The following is a 26,267-nucleotide window of genomic DNA, read 5'->3' on the forward strand; positions in this document are numbered from 1 at the left end:
AGGCAACAGGCCTGGTTATCACCCCCCCCCCCCCCCAATCCTGTGGGGCACAGTGCCCTGAAATGGGAGCTGTGGGATATAAAAGGGACCTGCTTTTGTCACTGGGGTGATTTCTACAAGACTTCAGCCTAGGGACCATGGTTCCCACTGGTGGATTACAGAATTGCTCCACCGCCCAACCCTGAGCCCACAAATTTGTTTGGAGAACCCAGGTTAGGACAATTCGGTCACCTGGCCACGTACCTCGCTGTGCTCTGTCAGCTTCCTAAGCTTGCCACTATCTCCTCTCAGTGGGTGCCCACCAAAAGCTGAGTGCTGCTGGCTTGTGTAGTTGGCCCTGGATGCTCTGAAGTCGCGGAGGTTCTAATCCCTGGCAAGCCAGCGGAAGGGTGAGACTGTCGCTTACCCCATCTTATATCCTTGCTGGGAATATATTATATGGTGTTGATTGTTGGTGACCCAATAAAGTGTTATGGGAGTGTGGTACCCTCACCCTGTGTTGTCTAAGTAGTTTTCTGCCCATGGGGAAGGAATATGGGCGTTCAGTGTGATGAGCGTCAGCCCTTGCATTCGTTTTAAAGACAGCCAGGCCAGCGGAGGGGAGCACCCACTGATCCTCTTGTCTCCACACTCATCACATGCTAATTGGCACTTGTGTTGCTGCACCATATTGTCCCAGTATATATCTGGCATCGCCAGGTATATTGTTGTTGTGGATTCTTCAAGGATTACAAATAAAAATAAATGTAAAAAATCACCCTAGTGGTACTTTAAAGGGAATCTGGGAGTAGGATCAACCCTCATAAGCCGTTTATATGGGCATAAAGGTCATAGAAAGTTGAATAAAATAATACATTGTAATCTGCAATCTTCTGTCTTATTCCAGAGAAATTCACATTTTTCTTAACATGTAAATGGGTTTTAAGATCTATGTGCCAGGCACTAATCTCCCTAAGAATCTGCATCCAGAGCTCATTTTAAATGAAAGTTAGTATGACCCATATAATGACTGACACTTTGCTCTCATAATCACACACCGTTCTGCAGTGAGATCATAATTTAGTACAGCAGAACTGAGCTTTTTCTCATTACAAACACATGCAGTTGTCCATTCACAGTACTATCAGTTTTCCTGTACTGCCCTTCCAGCCACACTTGCTGCATATGAGATGGAAGCTGAAGCACTTTGAGAGGATAACTGCAGTTGAAAAAATTTTTGTAATGGGACCTTGCTTTTGAATTGTTGTTCAACTGAAAGTAAAAGAAACAACATACTAATGAAAATGGCCTGGCCATGGTACCCCTAGAAAGGATTGAAAATAATTTGACCATCGTGACGTGTTAAACTAAGGTATGTCCTGTAATTAACTTCACAGGTGTCTACAAACTTGTAATCAGTAGTCTGCTAATTTAAAGGGTGAAAAGTGGTGAGTGTGCTGTTTTTGGTGTTATGGTGTGTACCAAAGCTAAAGAGAGAGTTGTCTCTGGAGATTAGAAAGAAATAGTATAGACAAACATGTTAAAGGTAAATGCTATACAACCATCTCCAAACAGCTTGATGTTCCTGCTAGTACAGTTACTCATATTTTTGAACAAATGAAAGTCAGACATTGCTTTTCAACCCTGCTTTCACAGAATTTAAAAAAAAAATGAAACTCATGAAATAGGCCTGGACAGAAATGATGGTACTCTTAACTTAATATTTTGTTGAACAACCTTTTGATGCAATCACTGCTATCAAACGATTCCTGTAACTGTCAATGAGACTTCTGTACCTCTCGACAGGTATTTCGGTCCACTCCTCATGAGCAAACTGCTCCAGTTGTCTTGTGTTTGAAGGTTGCCTTTTCCAGACAGCGTGTTTCAGCGCTTTCCAAAGATGCTCAATAGGATTTAGGTCAGGGCTCATAGAAGGCCACTTCAGAATAGTCCAATGTTTTTGTCTTAGCCATTCTTGGGTGTTTTTAGCTGTGTGTTTTGGGTCATTATCCTATTGCAAGACCCATGACCTGCGAGTGAGACCAAGTTTTCTGACACTGGGCAGCACATTTCTCTCTAGAATCCCTTGATAGTCTTGAGATTTTATTGTACCCTGCACAGATTCAAGACACCCTGTGCCAGATGTAGCAAAGCAGCCCCAGAACATAACAGAGCCTCCTCCATGTTTCACAGTAGGGACAGTGTTCTTTTCTTGATATGCTTTATTTTTCCATCTGTGAACATAGAGCTGATGTGCCTTACCAAAAACTTCCATTTTTGTCTCATCTGTCCATAGGACATTCTCCCAGAAGCTTTGTGGCTTGTCAACATGTAGTTTGGCAAATTCCAGTCTGACTTTTTTATGATTTTTTTTCAACAATGGTGTTCTCCTTGGTAGTCTCCCATGAAGTCCACTTTGGATCAAACAACGATGGATGGTACGATCTGACAATGATGTTCCTTGAGCTTGAAGTTCACCTTTAATCTCTTTAGAAGTTATCCTGGGCTCTTTTGTTACCATTCGTATTATCCGTCTCTTTGATTTGTCATCAATTTTCCTCCTGCGGCCACGTCCAGGGAGGTTGGCTACAGTCCCATGGATCTTAAATTTCTGAATAATATGTGCAACTGTAGTCACAGGAAGATCAAGCTGCTTGGAGATGGTCGTATATCCTTTACCTTTAACATGCTTGTCTATAATTTTCTTTCTAATCTCCTGAGACAACTCTTTCCTTTGCTTCCTCTGGTCCATGTCACAAAACAGCACAGTGAGAATCTGTAGCCCTATATACAGGCCCACTGACTGATTACAAGATTGTAGACACCTGTGATGCTAATTAGTGGACACAACTTGATTTAACATGTCCCTTTTGTCACATTATTTTCAGGGGTACCATCATTCCTGTCCAGGCCTATTTCATGAGTTTAATTTTTTTTTTAAATTCTGTGGAAGCAGAAAAGCAATGTCTGACTTTCATTTGTTCATTTTCATAGATTTTACATGGATTAACATGGAAGAGGCTCATTTATGTTGTGGGGCCGTTTTGCTGCATCTGACACAGGGTATCTAGAATGTGTGCAGGGTACAATGAAATCTCAAGACTATTGAGGCATTCTGGAGAAAAATGGGCAGTCCAATGTAAGAAAGCTTATTCTGAGTCGCATCTCATGAGTCCTCCAACAGGATAATGATTCAAAACACATAGCTAAAAACATCCGAGAATGGCTAAGAGAAAATCATTGTACTATTCTGAAGTGGCTTCTATGAGCCCTGAACTCAGTCCTATTGAGCATCTGTGGAAGAGCTGGAACATGCCGTCTGGAGAAGGCAACCTTCAACCACGAGACAACTGGAGCAGTTTGCTCAGAAGGAGTGGGCCAAAATACTTGTGGACAGGTGCAAAAGTCCAATTGATCATTACATTTGCAGCGATTGCCTGAAAAGGTTGTGCAACAAATTAAGTTAAGGGTATCTTCCTTTTTGTCCTGGCCATTTTCATTCGTTTTTTGTTTGTTTTTATTTAACTTTCTGTTGAACCACAATTCAAAAGCAGTGTCTGATTTTCATTAGTTGATATTCAATAAGTTTAAATTGAAAATTACTTTTGTCAGTGTGAAGTTAATTCGGTGATCGTTGTGGATTTTTGTTACAGAAAGGTACCAGCAATTTTGTACAAGTACAAGAGTGTAGATGAAGCAGAAAAATATAAAAAGCTCTCAGGCTAGATAAGACATCAGGACTGATTTATGAGAGACTCAAGCCATGCGCAAGACTGCCAGAGTGCTGGTATCAGGTTCACAACACTTCAGACTGATATGAATAAAGGAAAAAAACAGAACACATTTAAAGAGAACCGGTTATGTAAAAAAAAAATGCTGTTAATCTGTAGGTTAATAGTGTTCTGAAGCTGCCCGACGCCTGCACTGAGAGCCCTGCTGCCAGGAGGAAATTAACTTCATTCCTCCCAGTTTTCAGTCATAGGGGTGAACCACGCAGCTTGAGTCACCGCTCAGACAGTAAGCGGTGGCTGTATCCGCGCTGCCCTCACGGATTGACAGCCGGCTCTAATGCTGAGCTGGCGGTCAGTCAGTTCTGAGGTGGGGTCATATATACCATGGAATAATATGAAGACAGTCATCAAGAAGTGACTTAAATTTGGCATAACCGTGACATAACCTAGAACTGGACTTCCCTTAAAAAATTGATAAAAAGGAAATTAGTAGTATAGGCAGCCAAGAGGCCTATAGCAACAATAAAGGCGCTGCTGGAATTTCTAGCAAGTACTTGTTGTGTACTGTATGTGACAACCCTCTACCATATTCTTCACGTCTAGCCTGTAAGGTAAAGTGGCAAGTTCAAAGCGTTTTCTTACAAGAATAAACATTCAAGTCCAACTATATTTTGCCAAAATCTACATCAATTCTGCCAAAAGAAAGTGGGAAAATGTGTTCTGTCGGATGAGACAGAGTTTGAACTTTTTGGCTATATTTCGAAAAGGGGTGTTTGGTGCAAAGTCAACACTGGTCATCACCTAAAGAGCACCAGAACCACAGTAAAACATGGTGGAGGCAGCATTATGCTTTGTAGCTGTTTTTCTTCAGCTGGAACTTGGGATTAAGTCAAGATGGAAGTAATTATGAACAGTTCAAAATATGAATCAATTTTGCAACAGAACCTTCAGGCTTCTGCTAAAACGTGGTATGTGAAAATGAATTTCACCTTTCTACACAACAGCAACTATAAGCATACCTCCAAATCAACAAAAAAATGGCTTGCCTAAAGAACATCAGAGTTCTTGAATAGCTTAGTCTGAGCCTAGACCTCAATTCAATTGAAACTCTATGGGCAAAATAAAGAGGGCCGTACACAGGAGATGCCCTTGCAATCTGTCAGATTTGGATCTCTACTGTTAGAAGGGGGGATAAAGATTGCCAATTGTAGATGATGATAAACTCCTACTCAAAAAGACTGAATGCTGTCATAAATTCAAAGGTTACTTTAACAAAAGTATTAGTTTATGGGTGCTCGCATTTATGCAACTACATTATTTTAGTTCTGTATTTTTCTATTACCACCCAAAAAGCTTTTTGTTTTTTAATTGAATTGTACAGATTTTGGGTGACATTAAAGGTGGAAAAAGTTCTGAAATGATTCTTCTTGGAATGATTTTTTTACATGACATAAACCTGGCATTTTAATAGGGGTGTGTAGACTTTTTTTTATATCCAACATATTTGCAAGGTTGATTCATATTTCTTTTTAGATTCATCAGTTGTTAAGTCGGACCCTATTTAGTTATTATTTTCAATCCAGTAAGATTTCAAGGTACATAAATAAATTTGAAAACTTCAGCTGAAAGTTGCTGACTAAGTAAGATTTTTCTGCCGTATTTACGCTCTCGATCAGTAGTGAGCGCTGTAGGGGAATCCAGGGCTAGATTGTGTAGCATAACCTGACTCAGGAGGAAGCAAGACCCAGTTTGGAGTTGATGTCAAGTTTCCAAAGTCTTCGGCATATGGCTCCCAGAAATAAGGCTGGATTTCATTTCTTTCGTTCATCAGAAGTTTCTTTCATGTTCCGTAATTGAAAACGTGTGTGTTCCAGTGTACAGCCTTGGATGTGTATGCCCTCTGGCACTCCTGTTTCTAATTTCCTGAGTTGAAAGCAGAGTCCTTCAAAAGAAGGAGCACTACAATAATTTCTCCACGACATGCTGCAAGTAGACTTTACTCCACAAGAGGAGTTTTCTGTTCTGTAGCCACTTCCAAACCATCACTTGGTTGTTCATATGGCTGAAGACCCATGGTACTTCTGGTGTCTGGCAGGACCATCTTGCATTGTTGCATTTTCATTTTTTCCGTTGTCATTTTCAAAATGAATATTGGAGGATTCTTTCTTTTGTTGTGGCTCTTTTAGGCTCAACCTAAATCAGTGGTGGTTGAAATGTTATGCTTTAGGATTCCTATAATGTGGTTTAAACTATTTCTGACATTACTAGATTGGGAGGCGTAAATGCAGGGGCCTAATGTACAGTAGATAGGCCAGAGACTTGCATCAATAATTATAGATCAGACTGTCTGGTTTAGAGATTAAATCACAATGTAGTGGGGTTTAGGGTTTTTTCCCCCTTATATTTACTCTAGTGCCACCCATAGCCTGTGATTTGTGGACTTAAAACATTGTTCAAACATACTATTGTAAAATTTTCAATTTTCTCAGTGTTTAACTCCTCTTATTTTTTTTTGGATAGCTCAAGATAATGTATTATTGGGCGCTGTAGTATCTGTACAAACAATTGTTAGAGTAGATACACCGTAACAGGTCATTGACTTTAAAGCTATTTCCCAGCTGAAGAAAAATTCTGGTTAAATGTGCTTTCTTTAGTAACATATACAAGTTGCTAATATATTTGCCATCAGACTGGAGCCCAGATCTTCAGCTACATTCACCTGTCCCAGGTTTTAGCAGCTCCTTTAGAAGTTTCTGGTTAATAGCATTTATTGTGTCAGGATGTGACCACAGTTGTGTGGGAGTAGGGGGCTGAATGACTGCTTATTTTAATAGACAAGCTAGTCCCTTATTGCTTTCTATATGCTAGCCATGACGGAGAAGGGTACCGGCTTGGCTACTGCAAAGAGTAGTCAGCCAACTCCCTTCACACACCTGTCTGGTTATGTGCCAACAAGAGAAACATTGTCCTATCTCAACAGAAACCAGAACAAGACCTGATAAGAACAAGACCTGATAAGACCCGGGCCAGAGCTTTGTACCTGAATCTAGGGGTATATTTCAGATGTCGAGTATATTAGTAGTTTTTTTTTTTTTTTAAGACCTTGTACAACGTTTTGATGTTATTTCCAATCCACTTACTGATCGCTGAGGGTCTGACAGCCGGGACCTCCAGCGATCCCAAGAATGAGGCTTTTCCAAGCCTTTTTGTCTGAATACAGCGGAGAACAATCATTCACACCTCTTTTCCTTTCATTGTTTGAAACTGATGAAGATTAAGGATGAGCAGACCCTTGGAAGTTCGGATTCTGGTACCCAACCCGAACTTTAGTCCAAAGTTTGGTTCGTGTACCAGAACTGTACCCAAGCTGCTCACAGAACCCGAGCCCCATTGAAAACAATGGAGACCTGAACTTTTGGATCTGTAAAAAAAATTCTCTCTGCAACGGAACTCTGAACTTTGCAACTGACTTCCGGGAGAAGTCCATGTTCGGCGCGGTGTTTAGCGCCGGACACTATCTGTCCGGTACGAACCCCAAACTTTTAAGTTCAGGTTTGCTCCTCTCTAGTGGAGATTCCCAAGTATAAAGGTAGGTTAAGAGAAGATGTATACTATGTATGTGTGTGTGAAAAAGTATCTAATCTAGTTTCATGAAAAAAAAATGGAAAACATTTTATAGAAAATACCGAGACCGATTTACTGTGACAGTTGCGCCGCAGTTTCTTTTTTTAATTGCATCAAAATTCTGTCACCAATCGCGTTGGACAAATTTTTAAAAACATTTTTGGGCAGCACGGTGGCTCACAAGTTAGCACTGTAGCATTGCAGAACTGAGATCCTGGGTTTAAATATCACCAAGGACGACATCTGCGAGGAGTTTGTATGTTCTCCCCGTGTTTGCATTGGTTTCCTCCGGGTTCTTCGGTTTCCTCTCACACTTCAAAAGACATACTGATAGGGAATGTAGATTGTGAGCCCCAATGGGGACAGTGATGATGATGTCTTGCGATACATAATATGATGGCTCTATATAAGCAAGTACAATAAATTAAATAAATACATTAGTGCTAAAAAGATCTGGTGCTGACTCCATTTTACACAGTTTGTAAAAATGTCTAGAAAAGTGGTCTAGACTTTTTCTATCTGTGACAATCACTATATATATATAGTACGGATCAAAAGTTTGGACACACCTTCTCATTTAAAGATATTTCTGTATTTTCATGACTATGAAAATTGTACATTCACACTGAAGGCATCAAAACTATGAATTAACACATGTGGAATTATATACTTAACAAAAAAGTGTGAAACAACTGAAAATATGTTTTATATTCTAGGTTCTTCAAAGTAGCCACCTTTTGCTTTGATGACTGCTTTGCACACTCTTGGCATTCTCTTGATGAGCTTCAAGAGGTAGTCACTGGAAACGGTTTTCACTTGACAGGTGTGCCCTGTCAGGTTTAATAAGTGGGATTTCTTGCCTTTTAAATGGGGTTGGTCCATCAGTTGTGTTGTGCAGAAGTCTGGTGGATACACAGCTGATAGTCCTACTGAATAGACTGTTAGAATTTGTATTATGGCAAGAAAAAAGCAGCCAAGTAAAGAAAAACGAGTGGCCATCATTACTTTAAGAAATGAAGGTCAGTCAGTGCGAAAAATTGGGTAAATTTTGAAAGTGTCCCCAAGTGCAATTGCAAAAACCATCAAGTTCTACAAAGAAACTGGCTCACATGAGTACCGTCCCAAGAAAGGAAGACCAAGAGTCACCTCTGCTTCTGAGGATAAGTTTATCCGAGTCACCAGCCTCAGAAATTGCAGGTTAACAGCGGCTCAGATTAGAGACCAGGTCAATGCCACACAGAGTTCTAGCAGCAGACACATCTCTTCAACAACTGTTAAGAGGAGACTTTGTGCAGCAGGCCTTCATGGTAAAATAGCTGCTAGGAAACCACTGCTAAGGACAGGCAACAAGCAGAAGAGACTTGTTTTGGCTAAAGAACACAAGGAATGGACATTAGACCAGTGGAAATTTGTGCTTTGGTCTGATGAGTCCAAATTTGAGATCTTTGGTTCCAACCACCGTGTCTTTGTGCGACGCAGAAAAGGTGAACGGATGAACTCTACATGCCTGGTTCCCACCGTGAAGCATGGAGGAGGAGGTGTGATGGTGCTTTGCTGGTGACACTGTTGGGGATTTATTCAAAATTGAAGGCATACTGAACCAGCATGGCTACCACAGCATCTTGCAGCGGCATGCTATTCCATCTGGTTTGCATTTAGTTGGACCATCATTTATTTTTCAACAGGACAATGACCCCAAACACACCTCCAGGCTGTGTAAGGGCTATTTGACCAAGAAGGAGAGTGATGGGGTGCTACGCCAGATGACCTGGCCTCCACAGTCACCAGACCTGAACCCAATCGAGATAGTTTGGGGTGAGCTGGACCGCAGAGTGAAGGCAAAAGGGCCAACAAGTGCTAAGCATCTCTGGGAACTCCTTCAAGATTGTTGGAAGACCATTTCCGGTGACTACCTCTTGAAGCTCATCAAGAGAATGCCAAGAGTGTGCAAAGCCGTCATCAAAGCAAAAGGTGGCTACTTTGAAGAACCTAGAATATAAGACATATTTTCAGTTATTTCACACTTTTTTGTTAACTATATAATTCCACATGTGTTAATTCATAGTTTTGATGCCTTCAGTGTGAATGTACAATTTTCATAGTCATGAAAATACAGAAAAAAAAAATCTTTAAATGAGGTGTGTCCAAACTTTTGGTCTGTATTGTGTGTATATATATATATATATATATATATATATATATATATATATATATATATATGCTCCTTTGTTCTTTATAACAACAAAAAAAAAAAAAATCTACTGTAGTAAATGATACTACTTGAGGTGGTATAAAATAGAAAACAGTCTGTGGTGTGCCAAATTAGTTTTTGATGCAAATTTGTGACAAATTTGGGGCATCTTCAGTCTGCATTCTCTAAGATTTAGGCTGTTTGAATGTTAAATAACAATAGTAAATCTGCCCCATAGATTCAGTTACAAGCCAACCACTAGACGAAGAGTTTGGATGCAGGGAGAATGAGAGGCTGCCCATGAGTCGGGCAGCATAAACCTGAGGATCAGTTCCCTTTGATAAAAATTCCAGTGCAAGAATGCCTGTTGAATGGTCAACAATGATAACTTCCTGTTTAATAAATTATAAAACAAAAAAAATCTACATCACACAAGCTGCTGATCTCTAAAGGGCCTGACTATACAGTATTTAGACAATAGTATTGGGGCCTCTTAATAACTTATCTTTCAGTCCCATTGCCACAGGTGTATAAAATCCAGCATGTAGACATACAGTTTGCCTTTACCTACATTTGTGACAGAATTGGCCGTTCTAAAGAGCTCACTGAACTCAAGCGGGGTACTGGCATATGATGCCACCGTTGTAACAAGTCAGTTTGTGAAATTGCTGAAAAGAGGAAGCATTTAGGAACCACACCAATTCAGTTACAATGAGGCAGACCACGTAAAGTTACAGAGTGTCGTCATCGAATGCTGAGGGGACCGTTAATGCAGAAAAGTCGCCAATATTCTACTGATTCAATAACTTCAGAAATCCAAATCTTTTCTGGCATTATAATTGGCACAAACACTGTGCACCGTGAGCTTCATCGTATGAGATTCTATGGCCATGCAGATGCATGCAAGCCTTACATCACCAAGCACAATGCAAGCTTTATATGAAGTGGTGTATGTGGAATGAAAATGAGCGCAATAGGGTCTTATCCTGTATACAAAGAAATAATTCAAAACAGGGTGTGCTCACCTTGTGGTGTTGTGGCAGTCACAGTCCTTATGTTAGCTTGTAACTGCTGCAGATACACCAGAGATGTTAAAATGCAAACTTGAAGGGAAACTGGATGTAAATCCGCTCTGCAAGATGTCCTTCATGCAATAGGAGACTAAAAAAATTGAAATGCATTTTTTATTTGTCAACGCTTTTCGAAGTATTCATGCTTCTTCATCAGGACAAACCACAATGATGGGGTACTACTTGCAGAAGTGCCGGTATAAATAAGAAACACATTCAAATAGAGGCACGAAAAAAGAAGTGGGGGGGTGGTGAAAAAAAAAACACATTTATTTAATCACCCCCCCTATTTTCACATTGCAGATTTGTTTTGCTTTCTATGTAATAGTATTGCCTTTTACTTTAACGTTTTTTCACACGATAGCATGGTACCTTGGTAATATGATCATGGTGGAACTTTTTTCGCGCCTCTATTTGAATGTGTTAATTATTTATACCCGCACCTCTGCAAGCTGTACCCCATCATTGTAGTTTGTCCTGATGAAGTATGAATACTTCGAAACGCATTGGCAAATAAAAACCACATTTCATCTGTTTTGGTCTCCTATTGCTTGTTGGACCTTTTGGCAGCACGGATTTATATCCGCTTTCCCTCCCAAGTTTGCATGAAGTGGTCTGAAGCATACTATACTAGACTCTGGAGACGTGAAAATATGTTCTGTGGAGCGACATATTTCTGTCTTGCATCTGGTGGATTAGTTTGGGTTTAGTGAATGCCAGGAGAACGTTACCTGCCTGATGTGTTTCAACTGTAAAGTATGGTGGAGGAGGGATCATGCTATGGGATTGTTTTTCAGAGTAAGCCTAGACCCCTTCAGCTGTGAAGGAAAATCTTAATGCTTTGGCATGCTAAGACATTTTGGACAATTATGTGCTATCAACTTTGAGGGACAGTTGGGGGAAGGCTTTTTTTTCTTCCAGAATGATTGCGTCCCAGTGCACAAACCAAGGTCCGTAATAGGATGGGTGCATGAGTTTGGTGTAGAAGAGTGTGACACCCGACACACATTCCTGACTTCAACCACCATTGGAATGAACTAAAACGTAGATTGTGAGCCAGACCCTCTCCAACATCATCAGAACTTGAGGATCTGTTATTTTAAATACTTTACTTTCTCTTGTCAGAAGGGTTGGATTACTAGACATTCTGAAAATTGCTTTATAAATTGTGTGTTCGAAGCAGCTGTATCTATCTTAAATCACGATGTTTAGCAGGTATCTCGTGCAAAGACCACTCTTGTGTGGTGCGCTGGTTTTGTTTACTCACTGTATAATTGATTTGTTCCATATTTAGCTCCTATGGGTCTTGTACATTTATATCATCATTTGTATCTTGGATTTCAAACTACTGATAATATCTTTCGATAGAGCTCCTGTATTTGGCAGCACATACCTTATTTCCGTCTATAGTTGCAAGAAGAGTGGAAGTTTAATTAGTATATAATCTAGTTATATATAACAGTCTTTAAATGCTACTTTAGAAAAGAGTAGATGCAATCATGTTGTCTGGATTGAATATTAAACTGTATGCAGAACATCGGTGCTATACATGCCGACTTTATTTTTTGTTCTGTTGGGGTTTAGAATCTCGTAATTTGAATACGTATGGATTATTCTCTGTCAGCTCTGCTTAGAATGCAAGTCAGACAGACCTGGACAATCTATGGCCCGTAGTCCACACCTGGCCCTCTGGCTGTTCCTATCCAGCTCACTAACCAGGACTGCAGATGGGCTGGAAGCATTGGGCAGCTGCTGCCGTCCCCACCAATTGCCCCAATTTCACCGGTATCTGCATCCATTCCATACAGATACCAGTGAACATAACAATGGAGGAAGGAGCCATTGGCTCCATCTTCCACCATTCAGCCTGTTCAACTGAGTGTCTCTGCACAGCAAGAGCAATGATGTCATTAGATCGCACCCACTGTGAAGCCTAAGTGTGCAGAGCAAAGACTGGAGCAGCACGCTGCGAGGAACGGATGACATGTGAGTCTTATTTATTTTTATTTTTTTTGTCATTCGCCTTTGGGCGTGTATAGGTCATCATTCTGTGTATTGAGACTATGAGGGTAATCATTCTGTGTTTTGGTGCTGTGGGAGCCACAATATTGCTTTGGGGGGCTGTGGATATCATCATCATGTGTTTTAAGGGCTTTGGGGGACCACACTGCGCAGGGGACCATAGGGCCATCATACTATGTATAGGGGACTTTGTGGGCCATCATTCTGTTTGGGGGCTGTGATGGCCATCATACTGGTAGGAACTATGGGGGAACATACTGTGAAGGGTCATCATTCTGTATATCGGGAGCTGTAGGGGATTATACTGCTTGGATGTCATCATTCTGTTTGTGGGATCATACTTTTTGAGGGTCTTTGGTTTCCATCATACTGTTTGGAGAGGTGTGGGAGCGATCATAGTGTGGTGGGGATCTTACTGTGTGGGCCATCATACTGAGTGTGCTATCATACTTTTGGAGGTGCTGTAAGAGCTTCATACTGTGTATGGGGGGACTGTGGAATACAGTTTACTGTGTGGGGAGCTGAGGACATTCATACTGTGTGTGGGAACATCATAATGCTTTTGTGGGAGCTGTTGATCATAGTACAATTGCTGATTAACAGGAGCAGTATGATTTTCTGTTTTTTTTTTTTTTTCTTTTTATAAACTATAAAAATCTGTAAATTTATATGGTTTTTGTCTGCTGAATAAGCAATAAAATAAATATTACTTCTGATCTATATTAACATTATTTTATATTAAGTTTAATGTATTGGTTCTGCCCTCCTCAACAGTTTTTCATGTGACCCATAGGGATGATTAATTGACTACCCCTGAACTAGAACATTCAATACACTTTACTTTTTGATGAATTGTAACTCAAGTGACCTATTATTTGAGGCAACTTTCTCTATTTAAAAAGTGGAACTTTTTTGAAGACTTACATGGTGGCGCACAAGGCTTATGATGATCTCTTTTTGATTGTGAATGTTCCTCAGTATTGTGGAAAGTTACCATGAAATACAACATGTTGGGGACACATTGAGACAACATGTTGAAACCAAACATTGTGCACTCCTTGTTGCTGTTTGAAAGGCACTTCTTATGGAAATGAATTCTTCACCGGAAAACCATTTCAGGCACCCATCTGTAGAAAGCTGTTATTGAGTTCTTGCCCCTCTTCAGTCAGTCAGTACTGCTGGTTGTCTAGATGACTTTTTAGAAGGAAATTACAGTGCATGTACGAGTATGAATGCAAATGTGTTTGCCATTTTTTGAGATATATAATGTGTATGTGTGTATATAATATATTGTGTTTCTATATACTTCAATAATTTTTCTTTCTGTTTTGCAGGTTGTGGAGAGCACCTTGTAAGAACCATATTGGCCAGGGAATGTTCTATTGCGTTGCAAGCTGAAGATGCACATCAAGCTTTGCTCGAGTCTATGCAAAATAAATTTATTGGTAAGCGCAATATAAAATGTGTAAAACCCCCAATTACCAAAAAGTTTGGTCACTGTGAAAAATGTTAAATGAAGAAAAAAAATAATGATTTGGAAATCTCTTGTAGCAATATTTTATTTAAAACCGAACACAAATGAAATGGAAGGTTTGACATTTTTTAGGTTCATTTGAAAAAAATTAACTCACTTAGAAATTGATGGCAGCAACACATCTTCAAAAAGGTGGGGTGGAGTTAACAGAAGGCTGGAAAATTAAGTGGTACGAATGAAAACAGCTAGAGAGTCAATTTTCAGCTAAGTCACATGACTGTATAAAGTGTATGTTAGAGAGGCAGAGTCTCTCAGAAGCAAAGATGGTTAGAGGTTCACCAATCTGAACAACTGCATCTAAACATTGTGGAACAATTTGAGAAAAATGTTCCTCAAGGTAAAATTGCAAAGACTTTGAATATCCCACTAACTTCATTACGTAATATAAAAAGATCCAGAGATTCTGGAGAAATCCATGTGTGCATTAGGGACAAGACGACGGTCAATATTGGATGCTTGTGATGTATGGGCCCTCAGGCAGCACTGCATAAAAAAACAGGCATGATTTGGTCATTCATATCACTGCATGAGCTCAGGAATACTTCCAGAAATAATTGTGAGTGAACACAGTTTGGCGTCCAATCCACAAATGCAAGTTAAAGTTCCATCATGCAAAGAATGAGCCATATATTAACGCAATCAAGAAACTCTGCTGTCTTCTCTGGACCAAAGTTCATTTAAAATAGTCTGAGGCAAAATGGAAAACTGTTCTGTGGTCGAATTGATCAAAATCTCAAATTGCTTATGGATACTCGAGTAGAGGGAACAATCCGCTTGTTATCAGCGTACAGTTCCTATGTCTTTGATGATATTGACTTCTGGTGTCTCATAGGTGATCCCCAGTGATTAGTGATCCTGTGGATAGGTTATAACCTACTTCTTTAAAGTTAATGTGTACTACAACTTCATATTATGTCTTTATAAAGCCCAGAGAAGCACTTTTCACAAATACCCTGAAAGCTCCCAGCTATTCTTCATACATACTCAGATTGTAATGTGAAATTCTCGCTGCCTGCAGCCACCACCAGTTTATATATACATTTACCCTGCTACTATTGTACTCAGTTGGGGCTGTAAAATATTTTTGCAATGAGCTCTTTATAGAAAAATTCTATGACTGGGAGAGGGGAACTGGTAAAGCTGTTCAGCACTGGCCTCCCTCTTACCACATCCCCCATATCCACCGCTGCAAAGTATATTTCTCATAAGGAAAATGTAGAAGTCGTTGGTGTTAACGGGAACCTGTCACCATTTTTTAGTATCTCCACACCACCTTTTTCTGCTGCTGTCATGCATTTCACAAATGATTACATTGCCTCCTGACTCCCCCTGTACACCTCAAAAATACCATTTGATTTGGTCCCTCTCTGTATTTAAATGAGGCGAGGTTGGTTCCGGTCCAATGGGCGTTCTTCTTGCGGCATCTGTCCGTCCTCTCTGCTAGTAAAATCCGTCCTCCGGCTCTGATTGATGTGGATGAAGTGTCCTGCATCATCCACCTGGCTGAATGAAGTCTCACACCTGCGCAGTAGCATCGGCGGCCGCGCAGGCGCACTTTAGTCTGCCCTACTGCGGGCAGAGCAAAGGACATCAATGAGCATGCCCGCAGTGGGACATCGCATCCGGCGATGCTACTGCGCAGGCGTGAGACTTTGTTCAGTTATGTGGATCACGCAGTACACGTCATTCACATCAATCAGAGCCGGAGGACGGCTTTTACTAGCAAAGAGAATGAACAGACACTAAAGGAGGACGCCCATCGGACCGGACCAGCCTCGTCTCATTTAAATACAGCGCGGGACCAAATCAAATGGTACTTTTGAAGTGTAATCATTTGTGAAATGCATAACAGCAGCAGAAAAAGGTGGTGGCATTTGTTGGGATATTAAAAAACTGGTGGCAGGTTCCCTTCAAAGGGGTTGTCTAGGGCTAAGGTATGGATGACCTATCCAGTCATATATAGCAGATCAGTGGAGATACCCAGGAGTGTCCATTAAACATTGGACAGCCGAGCTGTTCTGTACGTTGTCTACATCTGACCCCCTGTTCCTGCAGATAATAGCTGATTGGTGGGGCGACTAGTTATCCTCCACCAATCTGATTTTGATGATCTATGCTCTGGATAAGTCATGAATATGTTAGTCCCTGACAGCTCCTTTAAATTGTGCACTATTAAAAACTTAGAGATTTACAAGGCAAAATGTGTCAGAATGCTGGCGGGAATTTTGACATAAGAGTGGCAATTGGATTTCTGCCTCGTGAGCAGTAACCACATTCTTGCTCCTTTGGCTAAACCAAGGCTTTTCCTGCACAGAATAAGTAGCATGTTACTTACTTCTGTGGTGACACCAAAGATCTGTCCTGGAATTTATCTATCAAATCTGACACGTGTGAATGGAGTCTAAAGGGCTGTTTAGACCAGACAATAATCCACAAATGAGCGTTCATAAGATCATCAGCCTGTATAAGTCTTATTCATGGGCTTATTGCAACATGCATGCTACAATCATATTAATGACTACGGTACCATAAATGAGCGCTGATGAACTTACTCATTTATAGCCAGAAATTGGCTATTCTACACCGGACTTTACAGTAACAGGACAGCACAGTACCACACATTTTATTGACAAAGCAAAAAAATAAAAACTTGTCCTACTGGAGGTTTTTATTTAAGCTGCGCTTGTAAACCTCAAGACTTTACCCACATTTTACATCCGTCAAATAAATAAATGTGACTTATGAAGTGAGGTATTTGGGAATATATTCTGAAGAGCTGCTTTTTTCACATATGCCTGCCAGATAAAAAAGAAATTCTTCCAGCTTGCTAAGAAATTTGTTTATAGCTTAGCTCTGGATAATGTCCTCTGCATAAAGGGTAATTTTATCTATACAAAAATAGCAAAACAAGCATTTGATGTGTCATGCATAAATCTGACTGGTGAAGTGGTTTCCAGTTACCCCAATTCTCCCCCCCGAGGACTAAGAAGGATAAAACAAGTGCACTTGGTTTGTGAAAGAAATCAAAATTGACTTGGACGGTTCTCGCTGACAGTGAGCAGATGCCGCTATTTACCATCCAAACTAAGATTTACATAAGTGTATTTAAAGAGATAATTAAACCGGCCTTATGGCTTTTGTACAAGTTACACATCGTATGCAGTTGTCTAGGAGAAAAAAAAATAGAAGCCTGCGTTTCCAATTTTTGGCAAAATGAAACGCCATCGTATATATTACATCTGTACTCAAATTATGCTGACACCTTAATAGTTGGGGCATATGGTGATAATTACTCGTAATGCGTTGTACCTGCTCTTCTCAGCACGCTACTCTTGCAAAGAAATGTTTATCCCCGAGAAAATAAGTGTGTCCTCACATGGTGTGTGGGTGTTTTGTCCAAATTCTGAGAATTCCATATGAACAACAAGGCAGATTTATCAAAACAAGCAAAAGCCTAAAGGTTTTCAATGGCCACCAATCCAGAATAGAATCTGTTTTTCTACTTTGCACAAGTTTCTGTTTTGATAAATCTGCTTATTTTTTAAGTGAGCTGTATTGACTCTTTTAATTTTTTCCAGTTTTGTTAAATTTCCCCCAAATATTCTAAAGAAACATAATAGCACTTCAGACACAAAATGTATAATTTGGGGTGTTGGTGCACTTTTTGGTTTGGCTCGCATACAAAACTCGGGGGAACACACAAGATGGAAACTTGGACGCCCGATTCATTAAGTATGGTGTTTTGTACGCCAGTGTTAATGAGGGGTGTGCAGGAATAAGATGCACCAAATTCATTAAGAGGCACACAGTAGTTAATGTATTCTGCGCATCTTATCAATGGTGTGCACCTCCATTTCCCTCACCAGAAATGTTACTCTAGTCAAGGACTGGAGTAATATATCTGGAGTAAAGAACACTGTTACTACACTGTTGATTTATTTGATGGGCGGGTGTAGTCATGCCTCGGCTTCTCCTCAGCTCCGACACTGACATGTAAACTACAAAAGTCACAAAATGTTTGTGCCTCTTGGCGTTGCTCAAACATTTTACAACTTATCAAAGTGTTTTACACCAGTTTTCTGGCATGAACACTTTTTGATGAGTCGGAGCATAAAGTTGAATTTGTTCAGGAAGAATAGACCACATCAAAGCTGAATAGGCAAGGAAACAAAGAGCCTAGAAAAGCCAAAAGCGGTGCAAAATATTTAATGAAATCAGATTGTAAAAATTATTTTTAGCCTGAAATATATATATATGTGTGTGTGTGTGTGAAAACCCCGACTGTCCACAAGCCCTTTAAAAAGTATCTTTCACCAAATGATATGGTGGACTGGACACAGTGTAATAAGTGCCACAGAGCAGAATAATATTTTTGTTTTTAATTTCACCTCTCTGTTGTAGAGATATTAGTAATCAAAGTATTTTGCATCTAAACAGTTAATTTTATTTAAGTCCAAGTGAGCATTACCAGAGAGATTTCACTGGGGTGTATACTTATTCCTCTTTGTGACGCTGTCCAATCATAAGCAACACTGGTGAAAGAAGAGTACACCCCCACAATAGCATACAAATAGTCACCTCTCTTCAATGCAGACTGATGACTTGTGCTGGAGCACAGCAGACCAGAGTGTGATTAACAGCTCTCATTTCTGGTAGTAAGGGTTCGGGAGAGACCCTACTGCAGAGTTGAGTCTACCTTCCAGTCATTTAACTGACAGCTTTTAGCGCTCATCTCTGGCAGCCAGTGTGTGGGGAGAGGCAGGGCTGCAGAGTTCAGTCTCATTTCAAACACTTCTAGTAGCGCTCCTCTCAAATTTAAATAATCTTTATTGGCAGGACCAAATAGACGTTAGCATTGCCAAAGCAAATGTAGTGCTGCCAACTCTGCTGTACTCTCCTCCTTTCACACTGACTGCTGGAGGTGAAAGCTATTAATCACACTCATGTCTGCTGTGCATCCGCACATGTAATCACTATGTGGTGAGGAAAGCAGATGGCGTTTTTATGTCTCACACAGAGCCTGTTCTAAGTTATAGTGGGGGCATGTTCTTTTCTTTTTCCCCTTTTGTATGTCGATACCTGTATATGATTGGCAGAGATGGCAGCACTATGAGAGGAGAGCTACGAGAAGTGTTTGTAATGAGACTAAACTCTGAAGTACTGGCCCTCCCCACACACTGAGAGCTAAAATCTGCCAGATATACACACTCAGGTCTGCTGTGCTGCAGCACATCATCACTTGGTAGTGAGGAGAGCATACTATTTGTCCATGCCATAGTGGGGACCTATTCTTTCTCCAGTGTGTTGCTGCCTGCTTATGATTGGTCAGCGTCAATAAGAGGAAGAAGTACACATTCCCAGTAAAATCTCTCTGGTAATGCCCTCTTGGATGTAAAAAAATAATAACTTTGATTGCTAATATGTCTGCAATGGAGAAACAAAATTTAAAAATAAAACGTTTTATTCTGGAATCCAAACGTAGGGACCCCGGGAATCACGAGAACAGGGGTTCTAAAGATCCCTGTATTGTTAGCGTGCATGCACCAGAATCAACTTCGGGATACCTGCATTAAAGTGGTTTTCATATAAACTCAATTTATCACATATCTAGAGGATAGGTGATAAACTTATGTTTGCGAGGGGAGATTTCACAATCTAGGGATAACGAGACCACAGGGTCCCAAATTTCCCTGTATGATTAGATTGTCATTAGTAATCTATACAGATTCTGCACATATTTCGTTGTGGATGGCCTATATAAAATATATTTAAATGTTCCATAATCAGCATATGTTGACTGCCGCTTCAGTCATTTGCTATTTGAGCAGTGGTTCTTCATGCGCTCTATCTTTGTATAGCACCCATAGAAGTGAATGAAATAGTGGTTGCCCTACTGCTCACAGGGAACTTGAGGTCTGGCATTCTCATGATTCTTGGGGATCTCATCAGTTGGTCACTCAGCATTCATACATTTATCATCTATGGCCCATAAATGTTATTTGGAACCCTTAAAATTAGGTGGGCGTTCTCAGATGGAATTAAAGAAAGAAAACACCAGGGTATGCCTTAACAAGCATTTGACAGCAATTTCTAGATGCATGAGCACTTATTGAAAGAAAAAAGAATTAATGGAAAAATATTATCTTCCGGGGCAAACCTTTTAAACACTATACAAAAATGATGCAAGTTTATAAAACACTTTCTGCGTAAATTCAAATTAAATTGTCTTTTTATTAAGAAGGTTGATAGAAGCTGAAAACATTTGGATGCAGAATACAACTACTATCAGTGTTGCTTAGCAGTGAAATTTAAAACAATTGAATCATTTAGAAGTACATGAGAAGGTTCCAGTAAAATTCATTCTTGCTTTGGCTCCAGAGGGCTGAGGAATGGGTTGGGCAAGATCAAGTTCTCACACAAAATACCATCTTGCTCTGTGCTTGGAGGTGACCGATTTTTGGCTATTTTAGTACATTTCTTCCATCCTATTTCAAGCGCATCTCTCAAACTCTATAAAAGGCTTGGGATGTCTTCCAAGAAGGCAATGCCTGGCTTAGACACTTGGAGCTCTCTAATCTGCAGGTGATGGACAAACCAATGGCAGATGTAGTTTTTTTAATCAAAGCACAGCCAACCAATGTTTCAGCACTAAAAATAAGACAAGGCATAATTAGATTTGTGAAAACACATTTGTTAAATGTTACTGCCCTGGATGGTGATCTGTTGAGCGATAAATCGACCAGTGAAATGCCGGCAAATAGGAAAGAGTTGTCTGTGTATATATACAAGAATAATCCAAAAAATCCAAATATTACAAATGGGGATGTGTTACCGATGCGCTCCTTTATGATGAAGCCAAGTTCATGGACTGCAGAGTTGCCATAAATATTTGTGTTTTGACGCTTTCAGAAAAGCTGGCAAATAATGAGCATATAAAATGTGGTTTATAAAATGTCGATTAATCTTCTCGCCACAAGATTCTGGAAGGCAATGTTAGTGCACTTTCTGCCTTGAACTCTTGGGATGTTTAGACTATAGCAGTATATGTTCTTTTATATTTATATTATAGTGGTATGAATTATGACAAGTTGTGTATATTTATGTACAGACATAACAGGCTATTACAGACGTATTATGTACAACGCCACTTGTGTGTATATTAAAAGCGTTTCTCGTGTTCTCTTAGAAGCAGAGGGCAATGGTGAGAATAGGAGCAGTAGTGTAAAATGTTAATATTTCCCTGATTCTCAGACAATATATAATCATAGCAATCATGGTATTCTAGGACTATAAATGCTCCCAGGAAGGTGGATATGATACACCGTACATCTTTACTTATAGTGGGGAAAATAAGTATTTGATACACTGCCGATTTTGCAAGTTTTCCCACCTACAAAGAATGGAGAGGTCTGTAATTTTTATCATAAGTACACTTCAACTGTGAGAGGCAGAATCCTAAAAAAAAAATGCATAAATTCATATTGTATGATTTTTACATAATTAATTTGCATTTTATTGCATGAAATAAGTATTTGATACAATAGAAAAACAGAACTTAATATTTGATACAGAAACCTTTTGTTTGCAATTACAGAGGTCAGACGTTTCCTGTAGTTCTTGACCAAGTTTGCACACACTTCAGCAGGGATTTTGGCCCACTCCTCCATACAGATCTTCTGCAGATCTTTCAGGCTGTCGCTGGGCAACATGGAGTTTCAGCTCCCTCCAAAGATTTTCTATTGGGTTCAGGTCTGGAAACTGGCTAGGTCACTCCAGGACCTTGAAATGCTTCTTGCGGAATCACTCCTTAGTTGCCCTGACTGTGTGTTTTGGGTCATTGTCATGCTGGAAGACCCAGCCACAACCTATCTTCAATGCTCGTACTGAGGGAAAGAGGTTGTTGGCCAAAATCTCGCAATACATGACACCATCCATCCTCCCTTCAATACGGTGCAGTCATCCTGTCCTCTTTGCAGAAAAGCACCCCCAAAGTATGATATTTCCCCCACCATGCTTCATGGTTGGGAAGGTGTTCTTGGGTTTATACTAATCTTCCTCTTCTTCCTCCAAACACGGCGAGAGGATTGGATACCAAAAAGTTCTATTTTGGTCTCATCTGACCACATGACCTTTTCCCACGCCTCCTCTGGATCATCCAGATGGTCATTGGCGAACTTCAAACGGGCCTGGACATGTGCTAGCGTGAGCAGGGAGACCTTGCGTGCCCTGCAGGATTTTAATCCATGACGACGTAGTGTGTTACTGACAGTAATATTTGAGACTGTGGTCCCAGCTCTCTTCAGGTCATTGACCAGGTCTTCCTGTGTTGGTCTGGGCTGATTCCTGACCTTTCTCTGAATCATCCTTACCCCATGAGGCGAGATCTTGCTTGGAGCCCCAGATCGAAGAAAATTGACAGTCATCTTGTTTCTTGTGTTTCTTCCTTTTTCTAATAATTGTGCCAATAGTTGTTGCCTTCTCACCAAGCTGCTTGCCTATTGTCCTGTAGCCCATCCCAGCCTTGTGCAGGTCTACAATTTTGTCCCTGGTGTCTATAGACAGCTATTTGGAAGTGAGACCCTGATTCCAACAATTTATCACTTAGTTTACTGGGTGCAGCAGTTGTGGCACACAACTTTTAGATGCAGCATGTAGCAGAGCTCAGAAAGCTAACCCCGCCCACACCACAGCTTTCTGTGTACATTGTCTATTAACAGTAAGGTGCTTATCAGAGGTGGGGGCAAAGTTGGTCCAGGGCTCATGCAAGCTGTGGTCCAAATTGTGATAATCTCCTGGTGATAAAGCATTCATTGTATTGAAACAGCACACAGCTTAATAAGTGACACATTCCTGAAATCGGTATCTCAGTCCCTACCGCGTGCTTTTCTCAGATTACATAGCAAAAACCTGCTGACAGATTCTCTTTAAAAGATTTAGTGTTTAATGCACTACACATGCCTAAAAGACTCAGCGACACTTTTTAGTAAAAATGGATCCTTGAGGAATGGAACAAAAATGGATGCTAATCTGAAACCAAAGTTTGCACCCAATTTTGCTCATTTTGTAACTAATTCAGTTTTCTTTTCAATATTGGCTCAGTTACAAACTGATGACAATTGGTAATGTGAACATAGCCTAAGGCCCTGTTTACATGTCCAGTTATCATTTTCTTGTAATATCCTGTATCATGATCCTATTTCCCATAAACTTCAATGTAAATAAACAAAAAATGGATTCAGTTGTTATCCTTTTTTTTGGCTGGACAAAAAAAGTTGTGCATACTACGCTATTTGATCCAGCTGAAAAACAGATAATTACTGGAAAGGAGGCAAATGAACGACATGTTAGGACATTTCCATCTACATTCAAATTAATAGATATGAACTGAAACATTCTATTTATGTTTTTGTCACTCCAAAACGGATTGAAAAACGGAAAAACTACAGGACAGGTGAACAGAGCCTTAGACATGATCAATATAGTCAACAGACCTGTGCCTATTAGTACTTTATTGAATCCAGAATTCAGGCATTTCAAGGGACAAGAGGAGTCCTAGTCGTCTATATTTCAACATGTGTTTTACAATGCAGGCTGCATAAACATCAGAATCCTTTATAAATCTGGAATGTAAAATAAAATGTGTAATTATATCTCATATAGTCAGACCATCCACAACCAAATATAAGTTATTGTGGAATTGGTTAAGTATTGCTAAGTAACAAAGTTTTGGCCACTTCCACCCCGCTAATCCTCCATATCTCTTGTCAAGGGATGATGAAAAATTGCTGGGAGTTGGAAACTTTCAGTGGGTTTATCTTTTAAAGCAGACCTGTCATCACATCCTGGATAGTGTTTTACTTTACTATCCAGGGTGTATACTCTGTATAAAACTAAGAAAGGAGACCTCTCTCCATCCATTCACGTTCTCCTGGACATGCAGTCACGTCGCATTTCATCAAACATGATGGAAGCATCTAACCGGGATGGAGCATACTTGTGAGACACATAAAGGCCAGCAAGCAAGTGTGCTGAACGCCGTGTACTGCCGAAAAGCTTTCACAGCCAGATTACAGTTTGGTTACATGATCTTGCCATAGCGGGTCCCATACAGCATCTCGCTGACCACACAGTGGCTAGGAGGCAAGTCTTGTGTTTCTGCCCTACCCCAACACCTGATTTCAACATGTTCTTACAACCATGTTTGCTGTTGCACCCAAAACATGGATCTGTACGTAGCAGCATGCCGTTTTACTGCAAATCGGTACCGTTCTGTAATGCCAATTTTTTATGTGTTTGACAAGTAAGACATAAATTTTAACTGAAAAAAAAAAAAAAAAACACAGTAGAACCTCATGCCACAGTATCAGATCAGTAGCTCTAAGGCAACTACATGTGGCCTCACCCTCAAATCATTAATGGGTTATTTTTCGCTCTATGAATTTGACTCCTTGATTTGTGTAAATTGCTGGAGGCCAATAGAATAATTAGGTTTTTAATAATACCGCTCAGCCATTTTGAAATAAAAAACAACCACTGGTACAACCCTTTTCTATCAGAATAATTTCTGTATTTTATTACTTTGCTGCTATGTTTGCGCATTAGCCCCTCTTCAATGGCCGGCGAACTGCATGGGCGCCGGCGGTTTTACATAGGCGGCATCAGAGAGAAAGTGATGCAGTCAGAGCTAGCATGACAGCGGCATTTAGAAGTCCCCCAACAGTTGGCATATATAGTATTGTCACCTACGTAATTGGCTGAACTAATATCATCTAAGAATATTTATCCCATACGGTGAACGCCAAAATGGAAAAAAGCAAATCGAAACACCTGAATTGACTTTTTTTGGTCACCCCACTTCTCTCCAAAAGAAAATAACACAAAAGTGATTAAAATGTTGTACATACCCGAAAATGGTACCAATAAAACCATCAGTTCGACGCAAAGAAATGAGGTCCTCAGACCGATTCGTAGTGGGAAAAAGAAAATGGTTATGGATCGCTGTAATTGTATTGACCTAATTAATCACATTGCCAGGCCATTTATCGCACAGTTAACACCTGTGGAAAAAAAAAAGAAAAAGATGGAATTGCGCTATTTTTCACCTTTCTTGGAATTTTTGTCCTGCTTTCAGTACATTATATGGGAAAGTGAAAGATGTCCATTCAAAACTACAACTCATCCTGCAAAAAATCACGTCAATGGAAAAATAAAGTTATGGCTCTTGGAAAAACAAAAGCACAAAAATAAAAAATGCCTAGCGCCGTTTGAGGCGAGTGTCATTCGCATAATCTGCCTGATTCTCTCTCATAGTAGAATATATGGCAGTGTGAATGAACCCTAACAAGTATATTCACGAAGCACAATATAATAAAATATGCACATACCCATTTACACATTATTGTACACAGTAAACACCACTATAAAAAAACATTACTTTCAGATCATGATGTGTTTATAAAAAAAAAACAAAGACGAGCACATTTTACTTGTAAAAAGCATGCCATACAGACAGCACACTGACCAATGCATGTCGATGATGTATTTCACATGATCATGTTTATTTATGTTTATTTGCGCACCAATAGTGTGTTAAAAAAAAAATATTGCAATATTCACTATTCTGATTTTTCTGTCATATGGACACATCCTTATCGACTGCTGTTATTAAAGGGAACTTGTCACCAGAGAAAATTATATTCACTTGCAGGTTAATCAGCTGTCAAACAGCCGCAATACATTCAGGGATTGCCTGACAAACAGCGGCGATATAAACAGGGATTGCCTGACAAACAGCTGTGATACATGCATGGATTGCCTGACAAACAGCTGTGATACATGCATGGATTGCCTGACAAACAGCCGCGATATATGCAGGGATTGCCTGACAAACAGTTGGGAGACATTCAGCTGCGGCAACGCGAACCTATTTTGCGAGCACGCCGAAGGTACTCGGTTAGCACCCGAGCGTGCTTGGATAACCCCTTATCTGAACACGTTTGCTCATCGCTAATCTCAGCATATGCAACTTGCTGCTAATTCGGTATTTTTTTGTGGGATTGTGGTACCTTACTACATAGAGATGTGGACTCTCAAATTGAAAGAGTAACCTCCATTTA

The 26,267-nt window shown here is 40.1% G+C and overlaps 1 protein-coding gene across 2 annotated transcripts in view; it reads left to right on the forward strand.

The window, feature by feature from the left end:
- The window catches only part of TASP1 (taspase 1), a 143,941-nt gene that overhangs the window by 94,680 nt on the left and 22,994 nt on the right, over nucleotides 1-26,267 (forward strand). For both annotated transcript variants that reach the window (XM_073672211.1, XM_073672212.1), the window contains exon 12: nucleotides 13,952-14,062. In XM_073672211.1, the coding sequence (XP_073528312.1) occupies nucleotides 13,952-14,062 (111 nt within the window). The remainder of the gene's footprint in view (nucleotides 1-13,951; nucleotides 14,063-26,267) is intronic.

This window comes from Phyllobates terribilis, unplaced genomic scaffold (assembly GCF_046119375.1).
Source record: "Phyllobates terribilis strain yellow unplaced genomic scaffold, ASM4611937v1 Scaffold_3__8_contigs__length_932513732, whole genome shotgun sequence".
Lineage (NCBI taxonomy): Eukaryota > Metazoa > Chordata > Amphibia > Anura > Dendrobatidae > Phyllobates > Phyllobates terribilis.